This window comes from Pithys albifrons, chromosome 27, assembly GCF_047495875.1.
Source record: "Pithys albifrons albifrons isolate INPA30051 chromosome 27, PitAlb_v1, whole genome shotgun sequence".
In the NCBI taxonomy this organism is placed as follows: domain Eukaryota; kingdom Metazoa; phylum Chordata; class Aves; order Passeriformes; family Thamnophilidae; genus Pithys; species Pithys albifrons.
This window is the reverse complement of record NC_092484.1, coordinates 2,461,678-2,476,395: the sequence shown is the minus strand read 5'-3', so window position 1 is coordinate 2,476,395 and position 14,718 is coordinate 2,461,678. Positions and strand designations below refer to the sequence as shown.

The following is a 14,718-nucleotide window of genomic DNA, read 5'->3' as shown; positions in this document are numbered from 1 at the left end:
CCCCTCCGTGTCCTTTGCCCCACCGTGTCCTTTGCCCTTCCGTGTCCTTTGCCCCACCATGTCCTTTGCCCCACCGTGTCCTTTGCCGTGTCCTTTGCCCCTCCATGTCCTTTGTCCCTCCATGTCCTTTGCCCCTCCGTGTCCTTTGCCCCTCCGTGTCCTTTGCCCCACCTCGTTGCCTCCTTTCATGGCACTAAATTAATTTTGGGCAAAGCCAGTCCCTCTGCCAGGGCTCCCCGTGCCAGACATGCCGCCCACTCTCCATGAATCTTCCCTCTGGTGGCTGCCATGTGTGTCCCCAGTGCGGCCACGGCTCCTCCTCAGGATGTGGAGACACCGATGGGTTTACTGGGGTGGTCCCTGCCATGGGTGCCCCCACCCTCCATCACCCACCGCCTCTGGTGGCCCCTGACACCCACTGTCCCCTCCCAGGGGTGTCACATCCCAGCAGCTCCTTGTTCCCAGCAGTCTGAAGGTGATGGATGGGCTGGGTGTGGAGGAAGCCCCGAGTCCCTCTGGCCTGGGGGACCCCGGAGTGCCCACCCATGTCCTGCCACCTCCAGAGTGGCCCCTCTGGTCTGAGAGACCCCGGAGTGCCCACCCATGTCCTGCCACCTCCAGAGTGGCCCCTCTGGTCTGAGAGACCCTGGAGTGCCCACCCATGTCCTGCCACCCCCAGAGTGGCCTCTCTAGCCTGGGGGTCCCCAGAGTGCCCACCCATGTCCTGCCACCCCAGAGTGGCCCCTCTGGTCTGAGAGACCCCGGAGTGCCCACCCATGTCCTGCCACCCCCAGAGTGGCCCCTTTGGCCTGGGGGATCCCGGACTGCCCACCCATGTCCTGTCACCCCCACGGTGGCTCTTCTGTCCTCAGGGTCCCAGAGTGCCCACCCATGTCCTGCCACCCCCACAGTTGCTCCTCTGTCCTTGAGGATCCTGGAGTGCCCACCCATGTCCTGCCACCCCCACAGGTGTCTCCTGAGCTCTGCCAGCCACGGGGATGCCCCGTTGTGGCTCCGCCGATGCTGCTCCCTTGGATCTGTCCCAACAAATCCAAGAAGATGCTCTGAACGTGCTGGGAACAGGGAGGGAACACAAGCCGAGCCCCCTCGGGGTCCCCCTGCACCCCTGGGACATCCCCGGGGGGTGGCACCAGCAAAGGACACACCAGAGCCCGGCTCAGCTCTCAAAAGCAGCCGAAGCTTTTATTTCATCTACTGTCCAGGGCTGCCAAAAGCCTCGGGGGGTGCCCGGCCGGGCGGGCACGGGGGGCCGGTGCCCACCCAGCCCCTCCCACTGCGGCACCGCACGAAGCCAAGCGAGGGAGCTGCCCCAGCCCTGCGCCCACCCGGCAGGGGCTGAGTGGGCTGCGGGTGCCCCCCAAGCTGCCCAGTGCCCCCAGCCCTTGCCCAGCGCCAAGGTGGGGTTTGGGGGAGCCCTTGGCAGGACAGTCCCCTGCAGAGACCTGACGGTGCAGTGACACTGGTGGCACCTCCCGGGGGGCGGGGAGGGGCTCCGTGCTGTGTGACCGGGCACAGCGCAGGGTGGGCACCCCGGGGGGGGCACGAGCACGTCGAGGGGGGGCTTTGCTGGGCCTTTAGCACATGCAATAGGCTGGTGGAGAAGCAAGAGCTGCAACGAGCTGCGAGCCAGCCCTGGCTCCGGCTGCGGTGGCTCCTGGCAGGGCTCCTAAATCCTTCCCCTCCCGCTGCCTCAGCTTCCCCAAGTGCCACCGGCTGCCTTGGCACCGCGTGGGCACCTCTCCAGTCCAAGGCAGGGGCTGCCCGCAGCTCCCCGCGCTCCCCGGGGGGAGCCCCGCACAAACCCCCAACACCAAGGAGGGCAATTCCCCGGCCAAACTTCGGGGGGTGCTCCCACCTCCCACCAAACCCTCACACGCGGTTGGGGTGCCCCTTCTCCGGAGGAGCCTCACCGGCTTTTTTGAAGCAATAAACGCCGAAAAGCTTGTATTTCTTGTCGGGGAAGCCCAGGTTGCGCACGCCGGGCTCTCTGCCGCCGCAGCGGGCGCGGGGATTCACGATGGGGTAGCGGATACTGCCGTCCTCCAACCAGCCCGCCTCGCAGCGGTCCAGCAGCTGCAGCTTCCAGGCCGCGTAGAGCTGCCCCACCTTGGCCACGGCCCCGCCGTTGTTCTTGCACGCCTGAACCGCCTCCGGGTAGCTCAGCTTGCGGAAGGTCTTCAGGAAGTAAACTTTGCCTGTGGAAGGGGTGGCAGGATGCTGGAGCAGCCCTGGATCCCCCCGAGGCTGTGGGGATGGTTTGGGAGGGGTACAAGGCTTGTGGATCCCCCCCTGGAGCAGCCCTGGATCCCCCCGAGGTTGTGGGAATGGTTTGGGAGGGGTACAAGGCTTGTGGATCCCCCCCTGGAGCAGCCCTGGATCCCCCCGAGGCTGTGGGGATGGTTTGGGAGGGGTACAAGGCTTATGGTACCCCCTGGAGCAGTTCTGGATCCCCTCGTGACTGTGGGAGTGGTTTGGTGGGTGAGGGGTACAAGGCTTGGACCCCTCCTGGAGCAGCTCTGGATCCCCCCGTGGCTGTAGGGGTGGTTTGGGAGGGGTACAAGGCTTGTGGACCCCCTGGAGCAGCCCTGGATCCCCCCAAGGCTGTGGGGATGGTTTGGGAGGGGTACAAGACTTGTGGACCCCCTTTGAGCAGCCCTGGATCCCCCTGAGGCTGTAGGGGTGGTTTGGGAGGGGTACAAGGCTTGTGGATCCTCCCTGGAGCAGCCCTGGATCCCTCTGTGGCTGTGGGGATGGTTTGGTGGGATGGGGGTGAGGGGTACAAGGCTTGTGGACCCCCTGGAGCAGCCCTGGATCCCCCCGAGGCTGTGGGGATGGTTTGGGAGGGGTACAAGGCTTGGACCCCTCCTGGAGCAGCCCTGGATCCCTCGTGGCTGTGGGGATGGTTTGGTGGGTGAGGGGTACAAGGCTTGAACCCCCTTTGAGCAGCCCTGGATCCCTTGTGGAAGTGGACATGGTTTGGTGGGATGGGGGTGAGGGGTACAAGGCTTGTGGATCCCCCTGGAGCAGCCCTGGATCCCCCTGAGGCTGTGGGGATAATTTGGGAGGGGTACAAGGCTTGTGGATCCCCCTGGAGCAGCCCTGGATCCCTTGTGGAAGTGGGGATGGTTTGGTGGGTGAGGGGTACAAGGCTTGGACCCCTCCTGGAGCAGCTCTGGATCCCCCCGTGGCTGTGGGTGTGGTTTGGGAGGGGTACAAGGCTTGGACCCCTCCTGGAGCAGCTCTGGATCCCCCAGTGGCTGTGGGGATGGTTTGGTGGGTGAGGGGTACAAGGCTTGGACCCCTCCTGGAGCAGCCCTGGATCCCTCTGTGGCTGTGGGGATGGTTTGGTGGGATGTGGGTGAGGGATACAAGACTTGTGGTCCCTCCTGGAGCATCCCTGGATCCCTTGTGGAAGTGGGGATGGTTTGATGGGATGGTTGGGAGGGGTACAAGGGTTTTTTGGGAGCTGGAGAAAATGTGATGCAAACCCTGTGGACCCCCAGGATGTATTTTGGGGGCTGGAGGAGACGAGTGATGGAAGTCCTGGAGTTCCCTCAACACATTTTTTGGGGGGCTGCAGGAGGTGCAAATCCTGTGAGCCCCCCCAATGCATTTTTGGGGAGCTGGAGGAAAAGTGGGGCAGGTTCTGTGGATTCCCCCAAATGCATTTTTGGGGGGGGTTGAAGAAGACACATCATGAAAGTTCTGTGGATCCCCCAACACATTTTTGGGGGGGCTGGAGGTGTCTGGTGGTACAAACCCTGTGGACCCCTCAACACCTTTTGGGGGGCTGGAGGAGGTGAGTGATGGAAGCCCTGGGGTTCCCTCAACATGTTTTTGGGGGACTGGAGGAGGCAGGAGGTGCAAACCCTGTGGACCCCTCAACATATTTTTGGAGGGACTGGAGGAGACGAGTGATGGAAGTCCTGGGGTTCCCCCAACACATTTTTGGGGGGCTGCAGAAGGTGAAAATCCTGTGAGACCCCTCAGTGCATTTTTGGGGAGCTGGAGGAAAAGTGGGACAAGTTCTGTGGATTCCCCCAAATGCATTTTTTGGGGGGGTTGAAGAAGACACATCATGAAAGTTCTGTGGATCCCCCAACACATTTTTGGGGGGGCTGGAGATGTCTGGTGATACAAACCCTGTGGATCCCCCAACACATTTTTGGGGGGCTGGAGGAGGTGACTGATGGAAGCCCTGGGGTTCCCCCAACATGTTTTTGGGGGGCTGGAGGTGTCTGTGGTACAAACCCTGTGGACCCCTTAATACATTTTGGGGGGCTGGAGGAGGTGAGTGATGGAAACCCTGGGGTTCCTTCAATATATTTTTGGGGGACTGGAGGAGGCAGGAGGTGCAAACCCTGTGGAACCCTCAGCACATTTTTGGGGGGCTGGAGGTGTCTGGTGGTACAAATCCCGTGGACCTCTCAGCACATTTTGGGGGGCTGGAGGAGGGGAGGGCCTGGCTGGGCTCTGAGCACCCGCTGTGTTTATGGGCAGGTTTATGGGCAGTGCCAGCTCCTCCTGCCGGTGTCTCCTGCTATTTATCCCACCTGCCAGCACTAAATAAACACCAGCAGAGCCCTCCAGCCCCTCTTTGCCAGCCAGGAGGGATTTAGAGATCCCAGGAGCTCTCCTGGCTCCCATTTGTCTTGTGTGGTCCTGCCATCATCCATCACCTGGGCATTGCTGCTGCTCCTGCCTGGGAGTTTGGAACAAAAAGGGGGGTATTGCTAAAAAAGGGGAGGGTTTTGCTAAAAAAAGAGAAGTTTTTGCTAAAAAAAGAGAAGTTTTTGCTAAAAAAAGAGAAGTTTTTGCTAAAACTGCGTGTTCCAACCCCAAAAGTGATGAGGTGGATGCTGGAGGTCCCTCAGCACTGAAACCCTTCCTGATGCATCAAAGAATCCAGGGAAGGGAAGAGCAGCCACATCCTCCCTCTGGGGCTGAGTATCCTCCTGGATTCCCAAGGGAACATCTCCCCATAGAATTATAGAATCGCTTGGCTTGGAAGAGACCTCTGAGCTCATCAAGTCCAACCCTTGATCCAACCCCACTGGGATCACTCTGGCACTCCGTGCCCTGGGCTGCTGATCCCAGTGGGGCTGGATCAAGACCTGGTGGATTCTCTGTCCCTGGAGGGGTTTCAGAGGACACTCAGTGCCACCTCCAGTCCCTTCTCCAGCCTCGTTGCTCTTCTCTGGCCCCGCTCCAGCCCCTCAATCTCTTGCCTCAACTGAGGGGCCCAGAACTGAACACAACACTCAAGGTGTGGCCTCCCCAAGGCAGAGTCCAGGGGAAGGGTCACTGCCCTGGGCCTGCTGGCCACGCTACTTTGGATCCAGGCCAGGATCCCCTTGGCCTTCTTGGCCACCTGGGCACACTGGTGGCTCCTGTTGAGCTTCCTGTCCCTCAGTCCCCCCAGGTCCCTCTGCCTGGCTGCTCTCCAGCCACTCTGTGCCCAGCCTGGAGCGCTGCAGGGGTTGGGGTGGCCAAAGGGCAGGACCTGCACTTGGCCTTGCTGAACTTCAGCCCATTGGGATCAGCCCATCCCTCAAGTCTATCCAGGTCCCTCTGTAGGGCCTCCTGCCCTCCAGCCTGTCCAGGTCCTTCTCCAGATCCCTCCAGCCTGTCCAGGTCCTTCTCCAGATCCCTCCAGCCTGTCCAGATCCTTCTCCAAATCTCTCCAGACTATCCAGGTCCTTCTCCAGATCCCTCCAGACTATCCAGATCCCTCTGCAGAGCCCTCCTGCCCTCTAGCCTGCTCAAGTCCTTCTCCAGATCCCTCCACCCTCTCCAGGTCCTTCTCCAGATCCCTCCAGACTATCCAGAACCCTCTGCAGAATCCTCCTGCCCTCCAACCTGTCCAGGTCCTTTTCCAAATCTCTCCAGACTATCCAAGTCCCCCTGCAGAGCCCTCCTGCCATCCAGCAGGTCGACACCCCCTCCCAACTTGGTGTCATCGGCAAATTTACTAATAATGGACTCAATCCCCTCATCTAAACCATCTATAAAGATGTTGAACAAAGCTGAGCCCAACCCCTGGGGGTCAGTGACCGGCCCCACTCCCTCCCCTGCCCCCCCAGCGCCTCAGTTTGCCCTCCCTTTTGTTACCGTTGAGGTTGGAGGTGAAGCAGAAGGCATCGTAGTGCTCGCTCTCCTTGTGCCTGAAGCCGTAATTCCGCACGCCCACGGGCGTGTCCTTGCGGCCACACTCCTCCCTCGGCCGGGAGATCGGGTACTGCACCGAGCCGTCCTCCAGCCAGCCCGCGTTGCACCAGTCCATGCCCTCCAGCCACGCCTGGTGCAGCTGGTCGTGCGATGCCAGGATGCCATCCTGCTCCAGGCACGCCTGCTGAGCCTCGTGGAAGTTCAGGGTGTAGCGACCCAGGCGAGGGTGGTAGGGGAAGATGACGCCTGGAGGGGAGGGAGAGGAGGGGCGGGAGGAAGGAGAGGGTGGGGAGGGGACTGCCCTGCCTTGGTTTGAAGCTGCACCCAACAAAGAGGGTGAAAGAGGATTTCAGCTTTAAAGACTTAACAGAGAAACTGCAGCTCCCATTCCATGTGCCTTGTACTGCCAGTAAATCACAGAATCCTGGAATGGATTGGGTTGGAAAAGCCCTCTGAGATCAGCAAGTCCAACCCTTGGTCCAACCCTACTGGGATCACCAGCCCAGGGCACTCCGTGCCCTGGGCTGGTGATCCCAGTGGGGTTGGATCAAGACATGGTGGATTCTCACTCAGTGCCACATCCACAGAATCACAGAATGGATTGGGGTGGAAAAGCCCTCTGAGATCATCAAGTCCAACCCTTGGTCCAACTCCAGTCCCTTTACCAGATCATGGCACTCAGTGCCACGGCCAAGCTCAGCTGAAAAACCTCCAGGGATGGGGAATCCACCCCCTCTCTGGGCAGCCCATTCCAATCCCTGAGCACTCTCTCTGCAAAGAATTTCTACCTGATCTCCAACTTCAATTTCCCCTGGCAGAGCTTGAGCCCCCCTTGTCCTATTGCTGAGTGCCTGGGAGAAGAGACCAACCCCCAGCTGGCCAGAACTTCCCTTCAGGCAGTTCCAGACAGTGCTGAGGTCACCTCTGAGCCTCCTCTTCTCCAGGCTGAACACCCCCAGCTCCCTCAGCCTCTCCCCACAGCACTTGTGCTCCAGTCCCTTCTCCAGCCTCGTTGCTCTTCTCTTCTCACTTGGCTTGGAAGAGACCTCTGAGCTCATCAAGTCCAACCTTTGATCCAACCCCACTGGGATCACTCTGGCACTCAGTGCCCTGGGCTGGTGATCCCAGTGGGGCTGGATCAAGACCTGGTGGATTCTCTGTCCCTGGAGGTGTTTCAGAGGACACTCAGTGCCACCTCCAGTCCCTTCTCCAGCCTCGTTGCTCTTCTCAGTTGGGTTGGAAGAGACCTCCGAGATCATCAAGTCCAACCCTTGGTCCAACTCCAGTCCCTTTACCAGATCATGGCACTCAGTGCCACGGCCAAGCTCAGCTGAAAAACCTCCAGGGATGGGGAATCCACCCCCTCTCTGGGCAGCCCATTCCAATCCCTGAGCACTCTCTCTGCAAAGAATTTCTTCCTGATCTCCAACTTCAATTTCCCCTTCTCTGGTCTCCCCCCCAGAGTTGTCTCTCATTCCATAGGGAGGCTGTAACTTCCCTCTGGAATGCAAGAGGAGAAACATCCAAATTATCCCTGAGCAGGAGAACACAAGCTCCGTTTCCTCCCCATAAATCTTCCAGAACTGACATCTCCCCTCACTCCCGATGTCCCCCCTGGTGGTTGTCGTTCCCCAGCCCGGCTCGTTCCCGTCACAACCGGTTGTTTCTCCCGGCACGTGCCGCGGTTTTATTGTCCCCGTTATTGGCTTTTATTGTCGCTCCAGGTTTATGGGCTGGCAGCTCGTAAAGGCCGGAGATGGAGAGAGGCTTGGAAAGCCCCCGGGGCTGGTGCTGAGTGTGGCTCTGAGCCTGCTGGGATGTTGGGAAAGGGGCAAACTCCCTTTTTTGGGGGGCTCAGAGGGCACAGCAGCACCACTGGTGGCCCCAGTGCCCAGAGCAGCAGCTCCCGGAGCTGGGCGGTCCTCGAGGATCCTTCTGGTCACAGCGTGGAGGGGTTTGGTGGGACAGTTTTGCCTTCTTAATACCAGTTTTTCCTTTTTAATTCCAGTTCTTCCTTTTTAATTCCACTTTTTCCTTTTTTAATTCCAATATTTTCCTTTCCAATTCCCCTTTTTCCTTTTCAATTCCAATTTTTCCCTTTTCAATTTCACTTTTCCCTTTTCAATTCCACTTTTCCCTTTCCAACTCCACTTCTTCCTTTCCAATTCTCCTTTTTCCCTTTCCAATTCCCCCTTTCCCTTTCCAATTCCCCCTTTTCCCTTTCCATTCCCCTTTTTCCTTTCCAATTCCCCTTTTCCCTTTCCAATAACCCCTTTCCCTTTCCAATTCCCCTTTTTCCCTTTTCCATTCCCCTTTTTCCTTTCCAATTCCCCTTTTTCCCTTTCCAATTCCCTCTTTTCCCTTTCCAATTCCCCCTTTTCCCTTTCCATTCCCCTTTTTCCTTTCCAATTCCCCTTTTTCCCTTTTACATTCCACTTCTTCCTTTCCAATTCCCCCTTTCCCTTTCCAATTCCCCCTTTCCCTTTCCATTCCCCTTTTCCCTTTCCAATTCCCCCTTTCCCTTTCCAATTCCCCCTTTCCCTTTCCAATTCCCCCTTTTCCCTTTTCCATTCCCCCTTTTCCTTTCCAATTCCCCTTTTTCCCTTTCCAATTCCCCTTTTTCCCTTTTCCATTCCCCTTTTTCCTTTCCAATTCCCCTTTTCCCTTTCCAATTCCCCCTTTCCCTTTCAATTCCCCTTTTCCCTTTTTACCCCCAACCTCCTGCCCTCCTGCCCCGAACCCCCCTCACCTTCCCCTCCCCGCCGTTTCTGGGGGGCACCTCCTCACCCCCCTTTACCCTCCACCCCCGGAGACCCTCCAGGTCTGCACCTTCCAGGTCCAGCTTGACCACTCCGGTGTCGTCCTCCAGCTCGTTGGTGACCTCGCACTCGTAGCGCCCGTAGTCCTGCAGGGTGACGTTGCGGATGATGAGCGAGGCGTCCCCGGCCCCGTCCTCCTGCAGGGCGGTGCGGCCGCGGTAGGGCCCGAAGGCGCGGCGGGCCGAGCCCAGCGCCACGAACACGTCCTCGAACTCCATGGGCTCCGTCACTTTGGTCCACTTGAGGCGGATCTCGGCGGGGTCGTGAGCGGAGACGTCGTAGTGGTATCGGCAGGGCAGGATGATGGTGCCACCGCGGTGTGTCACCACCTTGCCCGGCGCGGTCTGCACCACCACGGTGCCGCTGTCGCCCTCTGCAAGGGACACCGAGAGCAGGGATGGCTTGTCACCAACATGGACCTGCTGTCACCCTCTGCAAGGGACACCGAGCTCAGGGATGGCATGTCACCAACATGACCCTGCTGTCACCTACATGGCCCTGCTGTCACCCTCTGCAAGGGACACCGAGAGCAGGGATGGCATGTCACCAACATGGACCCGCTGCCACCCTCTGCAAGGGACACCGAGCTCAGGGATGGCATGTCACCAACATGGACCCGCTGCCACCACCACTGTCACCCTCTGCAAGGGACACCGAGAGCAGGGATGGCTTGTCACCAACATGGACCTGCTGTCACCACGACTGTCACCCTCTGCAAGGGACACCGAGCTCAGGGCTGGCATGTCACCAACATGGCCCTGCTGTCACCACCATGGCCCCACTGTCACCCTCTGCAAGGGACACCGAGCTCAGGGCTGGCATGTCACCAACATGGCCCTGCTGTCACCACACCACCACAACCCAACAGTCACCACCATGGCCCTGCTGTCACCACCATGGCCCCGCTGTCACCACCACAGCCCCACTGTCACCCTCTGCAAGGGACACTGAGCTCAGGGCTGGCCCTGTCACCACCATGGCCCTGCTGTCACCCTCTGCAAGGGACACCAAGCTCAGGGCTGGCCCTGTCTCCAGCCTGTCCCTGCCTTCCCCCAGGTGGTGCCGGGACACAGGCAGGATGCACCGTGGGGACGAGGCAGGACGGAGATATGGGGGGCCTTGTGAACCCCGAGAAGGGTTTGGCACAAGCCCAGGAGGGCTCTCACAGGACAAGGGGACAGCTCAGGACAGGGGGGACACAGTGGAAGCACCAGAGATCCAGGTCATGCTTTGATGGGCATTGAACCAAACAGCCTGATGGCTGCAGGACAGCTCCCGCCATCCCATCCCATCCCATCCCATCCCACCCCAACCCATCCCATCCCACCCCATCCCACCCCACCCCATCCCATCCCATCCCACCCCACCCCACCCCATCCCACCCCATCCCACCCCATCCCACCCCATCCCACCCCACCCCACCCCATCCCATCCCACCCCACCCCACCCCACCCCATCCCACCCCATCCCACCCCACCCCATCCCATCCCATCCCACCCCATCCCATCCCATCCCACCCCACCCCATCCCATCCCATCCCATCCCATCCCATCCCATCCCATCCCACCCCACCCCATCCCATCCCATCCCATCCCATCCCACCCCATTCCATTCCATTCCATCCCATCCCATCCCATCCCACCCCATTCCATTCCATTCCATCCCATCCCTCCCCTTCCCACTCACCCATGACATGAACCACCTTCTTCCTCCCCCTGGGGCTGACCAGCCCCTCCGAGCTGAGGATTCCCACCAGGAGCAGCAGCACTGCCAGACCAGCAGCCCAGGGGCTTTGGGGGCGCATCTGTGGGGACAGCAGACCCCTCAGCACCCCCCAATTCCCTTGGGAGGAGACTGGCAGAGGGGAACCCACTCTCTGCCCGACCCCCAGCATGGGTAACCCCCCATCAGCGATGCTGGTCCCCAATCCACACCCCTTGGGGTGCCACCACCCGCTGCCCCCCCACCCCGCCTGCCCCTTCATCCTCCCAAAGCCGAGGGGGGCACGGGCAGTGCTGGGCCGCTCTTTGCCTCCCCGCCACGACCCCCCGGGCCCCAGGGACCCCCTGCCCCCGGCGCTGAACTCGGCTTTGCCCGCTCAGTTACAGCTGGCATGAATATTTCATGGCACACGCGCCGCGCCGGTTCTCCTGAGTTATTTATGGCAGCGCCGGCACATCTGGAAAGTGAACTGATGGAGCTGAGTGGGCTGAGGCGGCCGGAGCCCCCCGGGACCCCCGACTGCCTCCCCCATGCCCGAGGATCGTGTGCTGGAGCCCCCCGGGACCCCCGGCTGCCTCCCCCATGCCCCAGGATCGTGTGCTGGAGCCCCCCAGGACCCCCGGCTGCCTCCTCCATGCCCGAGGATCGTATGCCAGAGCCCACCGAGCCCTCCAGCTGCCTCCCCCATGCCCCAGGATCATGTGCTGGAGCCCCCCAGGACCCCCGACTGCCTCCCCCATGCCCGAGGATCGTGTGCTGGAGCCCCCCGGGACCCCCGGCTGCCTCCCCCATGCCCCAGGATCGTGTGCTGGAGCCCCCCGCGACCCTCGAGCCTCCCCCCTGCCCGAGGAAACTCTGCCAGAGCCCCCTGAGCCCCGGGGGCTGCGAGCCCGAGCTCCGCGTTCTGGGGGTGCCCCAGTTGCCACCCTGGCACTCTGTGCCCCCTCACTGTGGGGATAAGCCCCCCCAAAGCGCAGGGGAAGGTGGGAAGGGGAGCCAGGAGCTGGATGTGGGGCAGGGGGAGCAGGGCAGCCCCTCCCGGTGGTCCCGGTGTCAAGCTGGGGGGAAGAGGGAGCAGGGCAGCCCCACGGGGGTCCCGGTGCCCGCTCCGGGGGCATCTGAAGCGGTACAGCCCTCACAGGGGTCCCGTCGCTCTCTCTGGGGCACAGGGAGCAGAGCGGACCCTCCGGAGGTCCCGGTGACTGAGCGGGCACCAGGGGGAGTGGGGCAGCCTCTTCCAGTGGTCCCGGTGCCAAGTCTGGGGGCACGGGGAGAGGGACAGCCCCTCCCGGTGGTCCTGGTGCCAAGTCTGGGGTAAAGGGGAGTGGGACAGCCCCGGTGCCCGGTCCGTGGGGATGCAGAGCGGGACAGCGACCCTCGGTAGTCCCAGTGCCCGGTCGGGGCAGGGGGAGCCGGAAAATGCCCCACGAGACTTCCAGGGTTGGCTCCGAGGGCACAAGGAACGGGGCAGACTCCCGGGGGTTCCAGTGCCAAGTCCGGGGGTAGTGAGAACGGGACAGCCCCTGCCGGGGGTCACGGTGCCAAATCCAGGGGCAGAGGGAGGTGGGCAGCCCCTGCCGGGGGTCACGGTGCCAAATCCAGGGGCAGAGGGAGGTGGGCAGCCCCTGCCGAGGGTCCCGGTGCCCGGTCGGGGGCAGAGGGAGGTGGGCAGCCCCTGCCGGGGGTCCCGGTGCCAGGTCCGGGGCCAGGAGGACGTGGGCAGCCCCTGTTGGGGGTCCCGGTGCCCGGTCGGGGGCAGAGGGAGGTGGGCAGTCCCTGCCGGGGGTCCCGGTGCCCGGTCGGGGCGAGGGTTGCGGCGGTCCCCGCTGTCCCCGTGCGCGGCCGCGGGCCCGGTGCGGTGTTGCAGTGCGGGACACTGCGGCGGCAGCCCCGGGGCTGCGGGACTCCGGTGCCCGGGCAGCGCAGCGCGTGGAGAACCGGCCCTGCCGCCGCCGCCGCCTCCCCGCCGGGAGCGACCCCCGCCCGCCGCGTCCCGCCCGGTCCCGGCCCCAGCGGGGGTCCCGTCCCGGCGCCCCCCGCGCCCGCCCCGCGCCTGCGGAGCCGCCGCAGCCCCGCACTCACTCACCGTGTCCCCGGTGCGGGCGGCGGGACGGGCCCCCCCGCAGGACAGCGACGGTGCCGCGGGTGCCTCCGGTGCCTCCGGGATCGCCGGTGCCGCCGGTACGGCCGGGGCGGCTCCGCGCAGGGGGCGGCACCGGGAGCTCGGCCCGGCCCTGCGCAGGACCGGCGGCTCGCCCAAGGTCACCGGCCCGCCCGGCCCCCCCCGGGACCCCTCCGGTGCTCCGGGACCCCCGGCCCGGGCTGCGAGACACGCGGGGGATGAGGAGTTTTGTCGGGGAAATCCTCGCACTGGGCACCCCGCAAGGGCAGCGTGTGCCCACCCACCCGCCTGCCTCCTGTGGGCACCCACCTGAGCGTGCGCCCACCCTCCCAAACCCTTGTGCGCCCCTCTCCTCCCACCCGTGTGCCCACCCCCGAGCTGAGGTGCGCCCACCCACCCGTGTGCCCACTCCCCACCTGTGTGCCCATCACACCCACCCGTGTGCCCATCACACTCACCCGTGTGCCCACCCCCTACTGAGGTGTGCCCACCCACCCGTGTGCCCATCACACCCACCCGTGTGCCCACTCCCCACCCGTGGGCCCACCACACCCACCCGTGTGCCCACTCCCCACCCGTGGGCCCACCACACCCACCCGTGTGCCCATCCCCCAGCTGAGGTGCGCCCACCCACCCGTGTGCCCACCACACCCACCCGTGTGCCCACTCCCCACCCGTGGGCCCACCACACCCACCCGTGTGCCCACCCCCCCCCCGTGTGCCCACTCCCCACCCGTGGGCCCACCACACCCACCCGTGTGCCCACCCCTCCCCCGTGTGCCCACTCCCCCCCCCCCGTGTGCCCACCACACCACTCCTGTCCATCCCCACACTCTCACACCCCTGCCCACCCGTGGGCACCCTGGCACACGCAGGGACCCCCCAAAGGGCCGCGGGGGTGCAGCCGGGGGGCTCCTCATTCCTGGAGATGCCAGGGGGGTCCCTCGCGGTGGTCCCACCGCTGGCACGGGGGCATTTCGCTGGGCACAGCAAAGCCACGGGCTCCGGAACGAACCTTCGCTGGTTTATTTTGTAAACAGCCTTTTCCTGGCACTGCCCCCACTCCTGAGTCCTCCCAGCGTGGCCAGGCTGGGCCAGGGGCACCCCCGGGACCCGCCGGGAGGGGACACCCCCAGCAGTGAAACCCCCCGGGCCGGGCACGGGCAGGGCTGTGGCTGCAGCCGCGTCCCTGTGCAGCACCCTGAGGTCCCCACAGGGTCTGGGGACAGCAGGGGACCAGGGCACCCTTGGTGACACCTCTGGCAGAAGGGGCCCACTGCTCTGTGGCTGTTGGGGCAGAGCGAGGGGCACCGGGCAGGAGCCACCCGGGAAGGGACAGCACCCCCATGAGGGGACAGCACGCCCAGGATGGGGACAGCAGCCCCCAGGACAGTGTCAGACCCCCCAGGATGGGGACAGCACCCCCAGGATGGGGAAAGCCCCCCCAGGATGGGGACAGCACCCCCAGGATGGGGACAGTACCCCCAGGATGGGGACAGCAGCCCCCAGGACAGTGTCAGACCCCCCAGGATGGGGACAGCACCCCCAGGATGGGGACAGCATCCCCAGGATGGGGACAGCCCCCCAGGACAGTGACAGAATCCCTACGGTGGTGACAGCATCCCCAGGAAAGGGACAGCACCCCCAGGACAGTGACAGCACCCCCAGGACGGGGACAGCAGCCCCAGGATGGGGACAGCAGCCCCAGGATGGGGACAGCATCCCCGGGGTGGGGACAGCACCCTCAAGGTGGGGACAGAAGTCCCAGGACAGTGACAGCATCCCCAGGGAGAGGACAGCACTTCCAGGACAGTGACAGCACCCCAAGGACAGTGACAGCACCCCAAAGACAGGGCCAGCACCCCA

At 63.1% G+C, this 14,718-nt stretch overlaps 1 protein-coding gene across 1 annotated transcript; it reads right to left on the bottom strand.

The window, feature by feature from the left end:
- Window positions 1-1,248: 1,248 nt before the first annotated feature.
- HAPLN4 (hyaluronan and proteoglycan link protein 4) lies at window positions 1,249-13,079 on the bottom strand. Its single transcript, XM_071578059.1, has 5 exons — window positions 12,817-13,079; window positions 10,695-10,812; window positions 9,019-9,381; window positions 6,133-6,435; window positions 1,249-2,216 (listed from the first exon to the last, which is right to left on the bottom strand). The coding sequence occupies exons 2-5, from the start codon at window positions 10,810-10,812 to the stop codon at window positions 1,891-1,893; spliced, it is 1,110 nt and encodes a 369-aa protein (XP_071434160.1). The 5' UTR covers window positions 12,817-13,079; the 3' UTR covers window positions 1,249-1,890.
- Window positions 13,080-14,718: the final 1,639 nt, after the last annotated feature.

Excerpts from the sequence above, each read along its gene's own strand:
- HAPLN4 (XM_071578059.1), bottom strand. The coding sequence starts at position 10,812 with ATGCGCCCCCAAAGCCCCTGGGCTGCTGGTCTGGCAGTGCTGCTGCTC. Across the intron at positions 9,382-10,694 it reads GAAGGTGGTTCATGTCATGG|AGGGCGACAGCGGCACCGTG; the intron begins GTGAGTGGGAAG and ends TGTCCCTTGCAG. Across the intron at positions 2,217-6,132 it reads CTTCACCTCCAACCTCAACG|GCAAAGTTTACTTCCTGAAG; the intron begins GTAACAAAAGGG and ends CCCCTTCCACAG.